The sequence below is a fragment of the Arachis duranensis genome, chromosome 4 (assembly GCF_000817695.3).
Source record: "Arachis duranensis cultivar V14167 chromosome 4, aradu.V14167.gnm2.J7QH, whole genome shotgun sequence".
Classification (NCBI taxonomy): Eukaryota; Viridiplantae; Streptophyta; class Magnoliopsida; order Fabales; family Fabaceae; genus Arachis; species Arachis duranensis.
The window spans coordinates 5512666-5528993 of NC_029775.3; the positions used below are offsets into that span (position 1 = coordinate 5512666).

General features: G+C 34.0%; 3 protein-coding genes across 7 annotated transcripts in view; 1 reads left to right on the forward strand and 2 right to left on the reverse strand.

The window, feature by feature from the left end:
* LOC107482942 (phosphatidate cytidylyltransferase 1) overlaps positions 1-16328 on the reverse strand; it is a 33444-nt gene that overhangs the window by 14084 nt on the left and 3032 nt on the right. The gene's annotated exons all lie outside the window — the stretch shown is intronic.
* Positions 1-16328, forward strand: part of LOC107482945 (mavicyanin) — a 25943-nt gene continuing 9615 nt past the window's right edge. The window contains exon 1 of the mRNA XM_052259970.1: positions 1-300. Coding sequence (XP_052115930.1) covers positions 123-300 — 178 coding nt within the window. The 5' untranslated portion in view covers positions 1-122. The remainder of the gene's footprint in view (positions 301-16328) is intronic.
* LOC107482946 (zinc finger BED domain-containing protein RICESLEEPER 1) overlaps positions 6756-16328 on the reverse strand; it is a 23760-nt gene continuing 14187 nt past the window's right edge. For 2 of the 5 annotated variants that reach the window (XM_052259968.1, XM_052259966.1), the window contains exons 3-5: positions 7709-8242; positions 7245-7475; positions 6756-7093 (exon numbers count right to left, since the gene is read on the reverse strand). In XM_052259968.1, coding sequence (XP_052115928.1) covers positions 6995-7093; positions 7245-7475; positions 7709-8236 — 858 coding nt within the window. In that variant the 5' untranslated portion in view covers positions 8237-8242 and the 3' untranslated portion in view covers positions 6756-6994. Of the gene's footprint in view, positions 7094-7244; positions 7476-7708; positions 8243-10128; positions 10239-10600; positions 10950-16328 lie in introns of those variants that run through there. The other 3 variants (XM_052259965.1, XM_052259969.1, XM_052259967.1) reach the window with 3 other exon arrangements.

The following is a 16328-nucleotide window of genomic DNA, read 5'->3' on the forward strand; positions in this document are numbered from 1 at the left end:
ACCATCCATCAACATTTTCCTCACTATATTTCGTAACTACCATTCTTCCATCTTCAGCTACGCGCAAATTAAACTCATCAGATCTAATACTCTTCACTTTCTCCCCTTTCGCTCGACGGAAAATGAGTCGGAGAATGTCTGGTGCTCTTCTTCTTCTTGCTTTTGTTGTGGTTGCAACCAGCAAATGGCGTGTGGTGGCGGAGCTGCACCATGTCGTTGGTGGTGATCGTGGCTGGGATCCCGATTCTGACCTCCTTTCATGGTCTAATCACAGGGTCTTTAAGGTCGGAGACCAAATCTGTAAGCTTCTATTTATTTCTTCTTCTTTCATTTCTTCACATTATTTTTCTTGCTTTCTATATTTAACACTATTAAATACGATGAATATTCATATGATATTCATATGCAGTTATCTTATTTGAAATTAATAGTTAAAAAATATTAAATAATAATTTAATCAAATATATTAAATTATTTAATTATTTTTAACTAACAATTTTCTGTAAATACAAATATATAAAAAAATTTATTATTAAATATTTGTTGAGTTTATATGCCATGGATAACTCCACCTCACACTCTCTCTAATAATAAAATATTTATAATCTGTATAATTTCTCATATATATGTTAGTCCCTTATTTGTAAAAAAAAAGGCATATTAAAAGTTAAAACATGACATAAAAGTTTTCCATTGTTGGATTTGGTTGGATGTTCATAGACACCTCTTTTAATGTCTAAGTATCTAAACAACTCTTCTAAGGAAAGAAAATAACTGAAAAAAATGTGATACTTTTACTTGCTTGTTTAAAAATCTCTTTTGTATTATTACCTGTGGGTATTGCCCTTGATTTTGTTCTTTTTCATTATTGTTTTGATGATTCTCAATCTATTGGAAGCTTCCTGTTCGTTTGTCATATGGCTTGGGACCTGGAGACACTGGGACCTCTACTTTGTGTCTTTTAACTTATATGAGAAAGAATGAGAAAAAAATTAAAAATGATCTTATACTTATAAAAATGACTAGTCTTAATTAAATACATTAATATGGTTAAATTTTTTGTGGGGTATGTGGCACGTGCCAAAATGGGCAGGGTTCACATACTCTGTGGCGCTATGTATTGATGTTGTTATTTTGAAGTGAAACACCGAAAGAAAACATAAGATGAGAATACACCTTGTTTTCTTTGATGTGGGACTAACTTCAACACTCCTCACACTTGCAACATTAACAATCTCTCCCTCAAATGTGAGCCTCCACATCAAGCATCAACTCCCCTCTAGCACCTCCACCACCATGAGTATTTGTCCATCACACTGCCGCAAAACACTGCGGGACACGCCACCTGAACCACCTTTGCCGGGAAGACTTTCAATGCTTCACCTTGAATACTCCTTAAACCAGACCGATTAACCGTGGGGAACTCTCGACTACCGGAGAGATTTCGGGGAGGAATCAAGCGAGAGAACATAAGATGAGAAGACACCACATCCAACTCAAAACCTTAAGGCGTCAAGTTAATGGATCTCTCATCTTATAAACTCCTCACTCTTCCTTGCTTTCTTTGATGTGGGATTAACTTCAACACTCCTCACACTTGCAACACTAACACTTTGCTGGGGCAATCGCTGACTTATTGTTCATCATGATCTTGGTGGATTCAGCTTGCTCAAAATGAAGTTCCTTCAGTAGTATCTTCAGCCAAATTGCATGACATGCACAGGCAGTGGCAGTAACATATTCAGCTTCACAAGTTGAAAGAGTGACTATAGGTTGTTTCTTTGAACACCAAGAAATTGCATTATTTTCTAAAAAGAAAATAAAGCCAGTAGTACTCTTCCTGTCGTCAATATCCCCAGCATAATCACTATCATAATAGCCCATTAATTTGAATTCATCTGAAGCTGAATAAAACATGCCATACTCAAGAGTGCCTCTAAGATAGCGAAGAATTCTCTTGGCTGCCTTCATGTGGGTTTCTGTTGGATTTTCCATGTAACGACTAACTAACCCAACTGAAAATAAAATGTCAGGTCTGGTACAGGTCAAATACCTTAAACTCCCAACGAGACTTCTGAATAATGTTTGATCAACTTTTCTTACTCCACACTCCATATGTGTATTGGTAGGATTGCAGTTTAGCATGTTGAGTTTCTTCAATAGCTCTCTTGCATAAGCCTCTTGTGAGATGAAAATTCCATCCTCCATTTGTTTCACTTCAATTCCCAGATAATAAGACATTAGTCCGATATCACTCATCTCAAATTCTTGAGTCATTACTTTCTTAAATTCTTCAAACATTATTTGATTGTTTCCTGTGAATATAAGGTCATTCACATAGACACAAACAAATAACAAATTTTCTCTTTCCTCTTTTACATAGAGTGCATATTCATGAATGCACCTAGTGAAACCATTATCTTGAAAATACATATCAAGATGATCCTTGCAAGTTATTGGAGCTTGCTTCAGTCCATATAAGGCCTTTTTAAGCCTTAACACTTTATCTTCGCAACCCTCAACAACAAAACCCAAAGATTGTTCAATATAAACTTCTTCCAGAAGATTACCGTTTAGAAAAGCAGACTTCACATCCATTTGGTGGATTTTCCAGTTGTTCTATGCTGCAAGTGACAACAATAGCCTTATCGTCTCCAAGCGAGCTACTGGAGCAAACACCTCATCATAATATATTCCTTGCTTCTGCTTGTACCCTTTTGCAACGAGTCTTGCCTTATATCTTTCTACATCTCCTTTAGAGTTCTTCTTAACTCTGTAAACCCATTTGACTCCAATAGCCTGATGACCACTTGGAAGTGATGCAAGTTTTCAAGAGTTGTTCTTCTCAATTGCTTGAATTTTTTCCTGCATAGCTTGTATCCATTTCTCATCTTTGACAGGTTCTTTAAAACTTAAAGGCTCATCATTGGAGAGTAAACACAATAAATTTTCATCCTCTAGCATTTCTGTTTACTTATAGAGATCAGGGAGACTTCGATATCTGTGAGGGCCTTCGCTTGAACTAGAGGATGGAGATAACGATGATGATGCTAGTGGGGTTAATGCTGGTGTTGAAGGATCGATTTCGCCTTGCACTTCTTACATCGGGACTTCTTTTTCCTCAAAATAAGGCAGAAAATCATAAGTGACTTCATTTTGTGTACTCCAGTCTCACTTTGCATTTTCTTCAAACTCAACATCTCTGCTTATTATTACTTTATTATTTATGGGATTGAAGAATTTGTAGCCTTTAGTATTCTCCTCATAACCAATAAATACAAGCTTTTGGCTCCTATCATCAAGTTTCGATCTTTTTTGCTCAGGAATTTGGACATATGCAATAGATCCAAATACCCTTAAATGTGATACATTAGGCTTTAAACCACTCCATACTTCTTGAGGTGTTATATCTCTCAAACTCTTGGTATGTGAGCAGTTTGAGAGATAAATTGCACATGCAACTGTTTCTCCCCATAACTCTTTTGGTAATGACTTACTTTTTAACATCGTTCTTGCCATATTTAAAATTGTCCTATTCTTTCTTTCAGCAACTCCATTTTGTTGAGGCGATCTAGGAACAGTTAGGGGACGTCGAATACTATGATTTTCACAAAACATCTTGAATTCATTTGAAGTGAATTATCCACCTCTGTCAGTTCTGAGAGCTGTTATCTCATAGCCACCTTCTTTTTCAACGAGGGCTTTAAACTTCTTGAATGCTTCAGATGCTTCGCTCTTTTGCTTCAAGAAATAAACCCATATTTTTCTTGAATAATTATCAATGAAAAGCAAAAAATAGGCGCTCTTACCAAGTGACAAAGGCTTGATAGGTCCACAAACATCCGCGTGGATAAGCTGAAGTGGCTTGGTAGCTCTTGATTTGGACTGCTTTGGAAAACTCTTTCTTGAATGTTTTCCAAGTAAACAAGCTTCACATAACTGATGAGGATGATTAATTGTTGGAATTCTTTTTACCATCTTCTTTGTTCCTAATTCTTTGAGCCCACCAAAATTTAAATGTCCATATCTCATATGCCAAATCCATGGTAGATCTTCAATACATGACTTTAAACATATAGCTCCACGGCTTCTCATGTTTAACAAGAACATACGATTTCTTGTCATAGAAACCTTAGCAATAAGATTTTCATTTTTATCTCTAAGCCAAAGATAGCGATCTTCCATGACTATCTTGCAACTATTCTTCATAAGTTGTCCAATACTCAAGATATTATTCTTCATCTTTGGGATATAATAAACATTGGAAAGAACCTTATGACTTCCATTCTTCAGCTTGAATAGAATCGACCCTTTGCCATCGATCTCTACTTTTGATTCATCACCAAAACGCACGTGTCCTTTTACGTTGGTGTCGAGTGCTACAAATTTACTCCTATCACCTGTCATATGGTTGCTAGTTCCATTGTCAAGATACCATGTACTATCTTCAAAATTTTGATCTTCCTTGAGCGTAAGGAATAATGTTGGTTCTTTAATATCTTCACTATGCACAACAAGTTTATTTTCTTCTTCTTTGGATGTCTGACACTCCCAAGAATAATGTCCATTCTTTCCACATGAATAGCATTCAATGTGTCTTTTGTCAACTATTCTTCCTCTTCCACGACCACGAACAAAATTTTGATTTCTTTTCTCTTGAGAATAATTTTTCTCATCTCTTCCTCTTCCGTAACCACGTCCTCGTCCTCGTCCACGGCCTCGACCTCGTCCTTGTATTCCACTTTCGTTGGTTTCTCCTCTACCATTCTACAAAAATTTTTCCTGCAACACATACTCCACATGTCTTGCTTGCCTTTATCCATTCTTTCTTCATGGGTCCGTAAGGAACCATTCAACTGATCAATAGACATCGTATCCAAGTCTTTGGACTCCTCAATGGCTACCACCACATGGTAAAATTTTGAGTTGAGAGAATGAAGGATTTTTTCAACAACACGAACATCTTCTAATTTTTCTCCAAGCCTTTTCATTTGGTGCACTACCGTCAAAATTTTGGTGAAATAATCCGAAATGGATTCAGTCTCCTTCATCATTAGAGACTCAAACTCAGCCCTTAGAGTTTGAAAACGAACCTTCTTCACCTTTTCAACTCCTATGACAGAATTTTGAAGAGTATCCCAAGCTTTTTTTGCGTTGGTTATATCAGCAATTTTCTCAAACATATCATCATCCAAACCTTGAAGAATGATAGTAAGTGCACATTGATATTTCTTTCTTTTATTTTCTAATTCTTCCTTCTGAGCTTCTGTTAGTTTCTCCACATTTTCTGGTTCTACATAACCTTTCTCAACCATCTCCACACTCTTTGAGCACCGAAAATTGCTTTCATTCGAGCTGCCCAATTGTCATAGTTGAGCTTAGATAATTGTGGGTATTGAAAAGATAAAGTAGTTGCTTTTGACGAAGACATTTTATAAGTAGCTCTGATACCACTTTGTTGGAAAATAAAAGAACAAGGTACACACTCACGAAGAATATAAAATGAAGAGGAATGTATGTATTGAATGTATTTATATGTTGTTATTTTGAAATAATTGTTACAGATGTATTTATATCTTTCTTTGACATTTAAATTTAATACATCCTAATAAACGATTTAAATTAAAACTAAATATAGATAATTTATTCAAACTGTGGTTTCTATTCATTCTTGAATTCTAACCATCAAATTTATTTTTAACATAAAGTTGAGAAGAATATGAAGCATGTGATGTGAGGAACCCTATCAGGATGTACAACGAGGGACTACATACCGTACCACTTGAGAGGGAAGGGATCAGGTACTTCGCCAGCACAGACCCTCAAAACTGCAAGACTGGTCTTAAGCTACACCTTCACGTTCTTCCCAAGGATCATGATCATCATGATAATGCACCCCCAGTCACCAAAACAGTTGAGGCTGTTGCACCCTCTACCCCTTCTTCTGCTTATTCTCTCTCTTATCATTATTGTCATGGAACGATTCTTGCGCTTGTGCTTATGTTCTTTGTCACCATGCTCCTTGCTTAGCTTCTTCATGCATGGTACAAGCAAGCACATATATTTACATGTATGAGAGGAGAACAATAATACAGAATATTTTCAGATCTTTCCTCTTATGTATCTATTTTTTTTAAAAAAAAGGAACATATTATTGTTTTATGAATGATTAAATTGGTTACCTGTGCTTACAGAATTTCTGTGTGTTCTCTAATTTGTGAATTTTACAAAGTCCGCTGATTCTGTTTGTTCTACTTTTGTTGGTTGCATTTTGTTTCAAATAGTAAATATTATGTAAAAAAAAAATACAAATGCTTTTCTCATTTTATAATGAATTTAACTTTGATACATTTGCAACATAAAAAAATTTTAAACTGTTGACCAATTAAAAGTTGGTGTGACGAGAAAGGGAATTATATATCCGTTGTTATTTTGGCGCTAATACTCCTAAACCTAAAGAATGCAGAGTTCGGATTCGAAAACCCAATGGAATTATATAGCAGAATAAGGCAGTCCAGTGAGTAAATAATTTCTGATGTTTTCTTTGTCCCTATTTTGCTAGCAAATTCTCCTGCTTCATCAACTACATATGAAGAATGGAAACCTGGTAAATGGGTATGGAGGCAATTCTAATAAAAAAATTATGTTTTCTGATTTATTATTTTTTTAAAACTTCGTAGCAGTGCCTGGAGAGAACCCTTGTGCAGCGTGTGACAGTGAATGGTGCGTGTGCTTGTGTTATGACCAAAAATAGATTAGAAAAAACTTAATTGATAGAAAACCAGTCATAATGATGTCCAAAAAGTGAAGAATTTACAAGGCATATTAAGTATCAACTGTTCTTTTGTTTTCTATATCAAGCTGCATCATCAGTCGCAGCCAATTATTGGGATAAAACATTTACAGCCATCTCTCAGGACAACAGAACTGGATCCATTTTTTCCGTTTGAATGCTACATCATCAACCACATTCAATAGGTGGGGCAGTTGATTTTCACTTATCTCTCAGGATAACATAACTGGGTCTATTTGAAGTTGGATTTCTCTGTATTTTACATATTCTTTTCAGGATCTCTGCAAATGCATCCTTATCCTGCACATAGAAGAGGCAGAAACCTTCAAAAACTGAACCGGGGAGAATACCAACAGTCCAATATAACTTCACAGATGTATTATAGGAATAATCAAGCAAATATATCAGTTTAAAACGAGGGTAAAGGCATATTAGCAGAAGCAGAGCTTACCTCTTTACATCTTAGTCTTGCCTTAAATTTAGCTACAAGATCCTGTGTGGTCACTCGAGTCTTTTGCTTTAACACAGCTCTGATTTCTTCTTCACTCACAGGTCCAGAAGCTGCAGTGGAAGTCCCAGCTTTTGACGATGATGATGATGGCGTTGGTGGGGCCGAACCTTTTGCAGATGCATTACTTTTAGAAGCAGTCCCGTGTACATCTTTACCGGATGACTTTTGTTCCTGAGTCAATAAGATAACAAAGAAAGTTCGATAGTAGTAATCCTAAGTTCCTCTTGTAATCCAAGAACCGGAAAAAAATATTTGACAATACATTTCAAAAATCCGGAAAAAAATATTTGGCAAATATGAACTATTTTTTTATGTAATTTCCAATCCAAATCAACAAAGTGTGCTGTCAAACTCATATAAGTAAAATTTTGAATTGAAATCCAAGTGTTAGTGGTTAGACATACTCTACCACAATTTGCCGAGAGAAAATCTTGCAACTTCATCTTCTCTTCAGCATTAAGAGCTCCAATGTCACGTGCTAATGTAGTCTGTGAAGGAACTTTGAATGTTGCTTGTAGGGCATGCACAAATCTTCGGAATTTCGGGCTTTCAACGAAGCGAAATGGTAGCTCTTCCCCAATAAACATTTCCACAAGTGCCCTTTGAGCCTCCTCTTGGTCAAATTTGGAAGCACTGGGTGAATTTAAAGCACCACGCTCATCTATAGTCGGCGTGGTCGTTGTTTCTCTTTTGTTCGAATCATTATTAGGATTTTGCTTGCATCTTCTCAAATGACCACACATTGAGCTGGTTCCATTCCAATATTGTATTAAGCTACCACAATATTTGCATTTAGCCTTCTTCTCGGTAGCATTCTCTACATCAAAATGATCCCAGACAGCTAACCGATCCTTACGAACATCTGACAGTGGAGAAGATGGTTGAGTGCTAGCGGACATCCCTGCTGCTTCAATATTACTGTTTTCAGTCATCTTGCTCTGCATATAAAACAAGGTGTACATAACTAAAAATTTGGTGCCAAACATGCTAAAATTAACACAAACTAATCCAAAGAAACAGCCGCCAATAAACTTCAGCATGATTCATAAACTAATCCATGTTCATATATCTCGCAAAGAAAAACACGGCCCAAAGATTATGAAATTAAAACTTCATATTAAGAATGATTTCAGCAAGATTCATAAACTATACACAGCCCAAAGAGAGACAAACAATTGATTGTACCAACTTAGTGTCTTGCATTTTATGAAAATAACATTATATTTGCAAAGAGATATATGTACATGGATTATGAGGCTATTTCACATAAACTTAAACAGTCTAAGCAAAAAATACTAAAATATTTTGCTAGCCATTCAAGTCAAGAGCCAATCTAGTTAGTAAGCTAGTTTTGCTCCATTCTACTATCATCACACAAATCATAAAGCCACTTGTACGTGGACCCCACCTCTCTAATACCCTGCTTTCTTGAATCCGTTTGCTAAGTGAAAACATAGAAACAAATAAAAAAAAAGTGTTACAAATAACCAGGGCTAACGAAAAGCAGAATAGTTAATACCCTCTGCAAAATTAATTCTGTTTTACAAACTGGCTACTAGGTTCAAAGAAAAATTTGGCATACTTACTAATTGATATTTACAATATTTTCCCAAAATATCCACAACTAATAAAAGAAAGTGACTATTTTCTTGGAACTCTGATATTAGAGAAATACTTATAAATGAAATTCGTAAAATCGAAGAATCATAGTCCTAAACTACAAGAAATAAGGTCAACAGAATTAACCGCCTCCACATTCTTTTCAACCCATCTTAACCAAGACACCAAACAGCCGTTGGATCTCTCCGAAAACATCATTGGACGGCACAAATTAGCAACCACATAAAAGTAAAACATTCCAGCCCAGTTTCTCATCAAAACAGCCCAGTTCCAGCAACAATTTCAGCAATTTTGCAATAACGTAGTAAATTTTCACACAAGCAAACAATGTTCAAACTATGAAGGGTAGGATTGGTGGAAGCAATTCATTCCCTCTTAATAGAAAAAAATCACATTAAAGTATTCTAAAATCTAAAAGCATACAGAAAAAACAATGTCACTATCCATATTTAATCAGAGAAGAATGTAGCACATCAAGAAGGAAGCTTTCTAAATCACAAATCAATAGTTAGAGTAGTTTTGTTATAGCTAGTGATGCTTTAGAGTTTTAAGTCACCATTTGAAGTGCTATTTGGTAAATTTTCAAGTAAACTGCAGACTTTTATATTCACAACTCCTACTTCAAATGAAAACACCACACCAGATATGAATCTGTCTCCCACTACTATTTATGTTACATAATTGCTAATTTCAAGCAATAAGACTGTTATAGATGTAAGACATGAGATTTAGTTAAGTTCCCAAGCAATAAGACTATTATAGGTTCTAAGTAGATTTTGCTATCAAAAGAGACCGTTTAGGGATAACATTATACATTATACATTTGCTATCAAAAGGGACTGTTTAGGAGCATCACCATAGGGATAACATTATACATTTGCAGTATATATGCCATGTACGATTGCCTATGACATTTTATGATCTCAATGTAAAGACTCACAAATCATGGCTAATTTATAAAGCCAAAGAGATATTATGTTGGAAGACCAATACCACTCATGTTCATGGAAATGCAAGCCAAAAATACAGAATTCAATATAAAATATCATTAGCTTCCCATCTATAAAGTATGTAGCAAGATTCTTGGTATTGATACCAGGCCAAAATGGTGCTACTTAGAGGCAATAATATACATTAAGAACCACTATTAAATCTTGAAACTAACAACAAAGAGTAGAAGCAAGCAATCACATCACAATATTACCAATTAATAGCTGCTTCATTACTCAAATAATGATGAACAGAACAGAAGGATAACCAGAGATATCTACCTCAGCAGCACCCGAAGAGGATCCCAACCCTGCTGAGCAATCCCTGTGAGCATTAAAAAATTTGCATCAGTAAAATAACTAAATATTTAGCATATCAATTTTAAACTTCAGGAAAAGTTAGATTCAGAAGCATCATTGTCGCATGTTCTTTTTCTGCCTGTTTCAAGATTCATAGCCACCTATGATTTTTAGAAAAAAAACAAACATGGTGATCTCAAATTCACTCAAGGGTGAACTGACTGTCCAGCCCTCTTGAAAATGAATGAAAGTAGAATCCGAAAATTTACACGGGTAAGTCTTTCACACACAATAAGAATATTTTAGAAAACCAACACAACCCAGTGAACTCACTTTGTTGGAACCACAACTTTATAGTAAGAAGAAGGAGAAATGGGTGGTACTAACCGTGTGAGGCTGTGACCCATAGGCAAGAAGCACGAGCAGAGGCGAATGGAAGGCAAAAGAACCGGAAGCCCACACCTGTGACGGCGATCGGCGACGGTGAAGACGACGGCGGAGAAGACCAAAGGCAGAAGAAGAGAAACAGAGGTGAGGCCCGTTCAACGTTGAATCTTGAATGAGACAATAGGGTGCCGGTGCCAGTTGCTTGCTCCGGTGCCGGCTGCGGCGGAGACTACCCGGTCGAAGGAGAATAGGCGAAGGAGAAGAGGAACTGGATTTCAGAATTTGTGCGAGTTAAGGTAGAACTGGTTCCCGAATCAGAAATTCAGAATTAGGGTTTTTTTGAAATCTTAATTTGGATCTGGATTTAAAATCATTTAAATGGTTCGTTCTTAAATGCTCCTTGCTAAGTATGGAGTGTGAATTCGTTAAATCTAAACTCTTCATTCGTTATATTTTATTTGAATGGTCTAGATTTAAAAAGTAACCTGTTAATCAGATTAATCATTTTTTACAAGTTTTAGAATTTTTTTATAAGTGTCAGATATTGAGCTGAAGTTTAAAATAAAAAAATAGTATATAAATATTAAAAACAAGATGTCTGTAAAAAAATTATTGAACTTTAAAATTAAAATAAATTACATAAAAAATAAGTTAAAAATTCATGTACTAAATCTAGAAAAAAATTTAAATAACAACCTCTTTCAACTGTATAGAAAACAAGAGTAGAGAAAGAAGAGAATTAGAACCTGAAATGTTAGAGAAGAATTTGGGTTATTGTGAATGAAGCTAACCAAACATGCATGCTAGATGCTACACTGTATTGATTAGGGAGAAATCTAGGAAAAAACATATAATGTAGAGAGAGAAAAAGAGATGTATATATTTTCTTTTTCTTTCATTTATTGTTTATTCATATTTAGGCCATTTTGGCTTCAATAATAATTAATTACAATAATGTTAAGAAGATAAAAATATCTAACTTACCTTATTTAGTAGAGTGTAATAAATTATTAAATACGGACACTTCGTTGAGTTGTCGTGTTTGCGTGTCGGATATATTTCGGTTTTTTTTTACACGATTGGACACACCTAAATATTCTTAGCGTGTCCAGTTTTATTATTAATATATTTTTTTTATCAAAGATGTGGAGACTCCAACCCGCAACCTCTTAGATGAGTATGGAGAGACTATGTCATTTGAATTATAACCTGTTGACAAAGAAAGAAATACTCTTAATTATATTTAAATAGAATAATTATTTATTAGGCTCATTCTTATACAAATAAAAATTTTTCTTAGTTTTATATCTGTAACATTTTATACCAATTAGCTTCAAAATTTAATTATTTTTGAATAAATTAATAAAAAATAATACAAATAATTGTTTAAATAAAATTATATTTTAATTTTTCATTCTATTACGTACAAGTTGAGGATAATTTGAAATAAAAGATAATGAACTTGTTATAACTGTCATGTATTTTGTGTTTTGACTGCGTCATCATCTGAGAATCAGTTTGGAGTTAGCCAACTAGCAGCAGTGACAGACAGCGTCTTCCTTTTCTATGGCAGCAATTTTTTCGGCTTTGAAGGTCCATTTATGGTAGAGGTGGAATGTAGTGGGTTCAAGAGCGTCAAAATCTGTGGCTCGACAGAACAATAGTAAAAATACCTACTAGTAAACAAAATAATGAAAATGCTTGAAGACATCACATCAACAATAACAAAATAACGGAGGAATTCAATTAAATTTTTCTGAGTATTTTTTTTGTGTAAAGATAGTCCTCTATTAAACGAGCGAATTAGTTTTTTTTGTTAGTGTCGGTTTGTTTGTTCACTCCATAACAAAAAAAATAATAACAATAATAAATAAATTTAATTTACCTGATCACTTTTAATAGTAGGTTAACTTTTAAAGAGTGCTGCACTCCCTACTTTACCTAGAGTGCACTAACTTTCGCCTATGGATTGGATTAAAAACTAAATTATAAAATAAATATAATTTGATTTGAATTTATTTTGGTTTAAAACTGATTTTTTTAATGATTTGGTTTAAATTTGGTTTAAAATCTAAAATTTTGATTTTTCTTTGTCCATTCTTAGACACATGTTTTTCTTTTAATCTCAGTCTCGCTATCAGATTCGGTGGTCCCAGATCGTTTGGACCATTAAATAGTCCCATAACAAAATATATTTTTAAAATTTTTTTAATAACTGCTAAATAGTTTTTTTTAAATTTAATTACAAATTAACATAATATACTTTATTTAATTATAAAAACTATTTTTTATTTTATAAATAATTATTTTATCATAAATCTATCATGTTTATTAACAATCAAAAATAAAAACAATAACAAATTAGATCTTCCATTGATGCTAATAAATTTTTTTGGCCATTCCAATCAATTAAAAGATTGTATTTGATCCGTGACGTTGGTGATGAACCATAAAATCATGTTTGATTGAAAATCAATCGATTGGACAGTTTACCACTAAACAATCGATTAAAAATTGTAAGGAAGCGTGGTTTTCGCATAAATCAATCGATTAGTCATATTAACCAATCGATTGAACGATGAGTTAAATGTGAATTTTGTATAATTCAATCGATTGTTTATAATTTCCAATCGATTGAATGCTTCAAAACAAGATGAAGTCTCACAATTCAATCGATTACTTTTGTTACTCAATCGATTGAATTCACCAAAACAATATGGATTTGCTAAATTCAATCGATTGAAGTGTGCTACCCAATCTATTGAAACGTGTACTACGCCTATTTCAATTTTGTTATCGTTTTTAGAAATTATCTTGTTATTCATCTATCTTATCTTTAAAATTCTATGTTCAATTTTTGCGATTTTATTTTGATTTAGATACTCTAATCTTATCTTTTCCTTAATATTAACATTATAAATTGGTGAATAATCCATCACCAATTATTCAATCCCACCATTGAAATCGTGTATAATTTTCTTTGATTATAAAAAATTTCATTGTTTTTCTTTGGAACATCCATCTACTCAATATCCAAATTTTTTTATTTTTTTATCCGTCTATTTAATATCCACTATTTCTTCATCGTTCAATCGATTGGTTAATATGACCAATCGATTGATTTATGCGAAAACTATGCTTCCTTGCAATTTTTAATCGATTGTTTAGTGGTAAACTGTAATCCAATCGATTGGTTTTCAATCAAACACGATTTTATGGTTCATCACAAACGTCACGGATCAAATATAATCTTTTAATCGATTGGAATGGCAAAAAGATTTATTAGGATCAATAGAAGATCTAATTTGTTATTGTTTTTGTTCTTGATTGTTAATAAATATGATAGATTTATGATAAAATAATTATTTATAAAATAAAAAATAATTTTTATAATTAAATAAAATATATGGAGTTAATTTATAATTAAATTTAAAAAATGACTATTTAATAGTTATTAAAAAAATTTAAAAAACATGTTTTATTATGAAATTATTTAATGGTCCTTAGAGATATTATAGTCACAGTAGAATACACCGATCTATATAATAATTTCGTGTGTCATTGGGTGAGAGAAAGGACTTTTTAAATCAAAGACGCGGAACTTCCACAAATTAAGTGCAGCAAGAGGATATTAAACAAAAGAATCAATTTGGTTAAACATGCATAATGGATTTGAATATTTAACTAAGCACTACTATTTCGATCACAGTTTTTAAAGCAGAAATAGATCTACCTTTAAAAGCATGTTTAGTTAAGTGATCATAACGGGTAAAAAAATTTCATAGGCACGTCAAAATCATCCATCCATAGAAGTTTTACCTCATGTTTACTCAACAAAACATTCTTGAAAAGTTGGCGAAAAACCGAATGTAACTATTTAGCACAATTACCAATAAATAAATTAGAAGAAAGAAGCCGAAAAACTCCCAACTCCCAAGTATTATAAACTGCTACATAAAAGTATGAAGAAAATAACTGAATTTCCATTCTTTCTTCTTTTTCCCTAAACTCATCTAGAAGTATTCATACCAACCAGATAGGAATATCTAAAATCTAATGTAATCCCATATTTAAGCCCTTGACATCTAATGATTTTCTGTCACTGAAACAAGTGCAGTTTCTCTCCTGTGGGTTGCCTTGGCTGGAGTAGACGAGAATGCATAAACCCATAAATAGGTTAAATAGTGAGAATGTTAGAAATTCTCAAACTCCTAATAGATTAAAAGGAGGAAGAGTTGCCCCTTGAACATGATTTTGTCCAAACTTACATGTCACCGGGGAAGATGAACCAAGACCAACACCTATTTACCAGAACAATGACCACATCACCACCAATATAATGAAATTTTCTTTTTTAATCCTGTTTTTATTTTTGACACTAGACCCCGATATAAACATTTGACAGCGCAGCAATGACATTCCAACCCTGAATTGATTCGGGAAACAGAACTACAGAACCTTCTCACATTATCCAATTCAAGGATAGATGGAACAATGATGCTATAACTGTGCAAAGCAGAGCAGTGATACTTCTCTGTGCAGTCAAAACGAAAACCACTTGTAGCCCCCAAATTGCAAATGTATTCTCACCAGGTACCGAAACTGCAACCAATGTGTCCTTGAGTGATGGTTCTAAGGCGATCTTGCATGACAGCCTTGGATGAATATGGCGGGAAACACAGCCTGTAAAAGCATGTGTGCGATGAAGGAAGGCGGTCTTCAGTTTCGATAGACCTGTAAATGTATAGACGGGAAGCTAAACCACGGAAACCTTCAACTGGCAGATATTTCACGGATGTCCAAAAGAACAGAAGAATCTTCCTTCCAAAAGAACAGAAGTATCTTCCGTTGTTCTGCTGGCATTCTACCAACAATCTGCCAAATTTTTTTGGACGGAATATAATGTTAGATTTATTGTATTTCTGCAATTCATGATCCAAATAGAAAAATTTATAATATTAGATAATAATACAGTATATCTCAAACTGGAAAGAATATGAAAAAAATGCAACTCATTAGCATATGGCTTCACAAAAGTAGAGGCCAAACTATAGAAGTACTTTTTTTTTTCTTTTTTCTTTAAACAAAGCATCACCAATTATGATTAAAGTTAAATATTTTAAAATCATAGTATTTGGGGGCAAATGAACTGAAGGGAGACATCTGTGTGAGTGTGATATGTACTCTAGAACTGGTACCAGTAAGTGGCTATTATGTAAAAGAGTAGTGTGTAGAAAGAGGTGTTCTCAGCATGCGCTGAACATTAGAAATTTCGGAATGCATATGTTAATCTGAGAGATTCAAGGAGGGAGTTAGGTAGCACCTAAAAAATTGAAGATATCAGGACTAGAGGAAGAGAGTTAGCTAACAAAATAGAAGAAGTTGTATCATAAATTCATAATTGTATCAGTGGCTGATTTCATGGCTTGAACCCAAAAGCGTGGGTCATTCGGAAACAACTCAACTGTTGCGCCAAGTTCTTCAAAATGGGGAAGTAAAATTACATTCGCAAAAGAAAAAGTTAACAAAAAGGGAGAGGAGAGAGTGGAGCAGAAAGGATGTAAAGACATGTTAGTTCCAGAAAACCAGTATCATTAATACCTCCCAAAACCAAGATATTTGACAGTCAGTCTCTTTATAGCCATTATACTCAGTATGAGCCTTCCAATCTTCGACAGAAATAGTACTTTCGCTCCCATGGAGCATCCAATCAAGGTCTTCAAGCTCT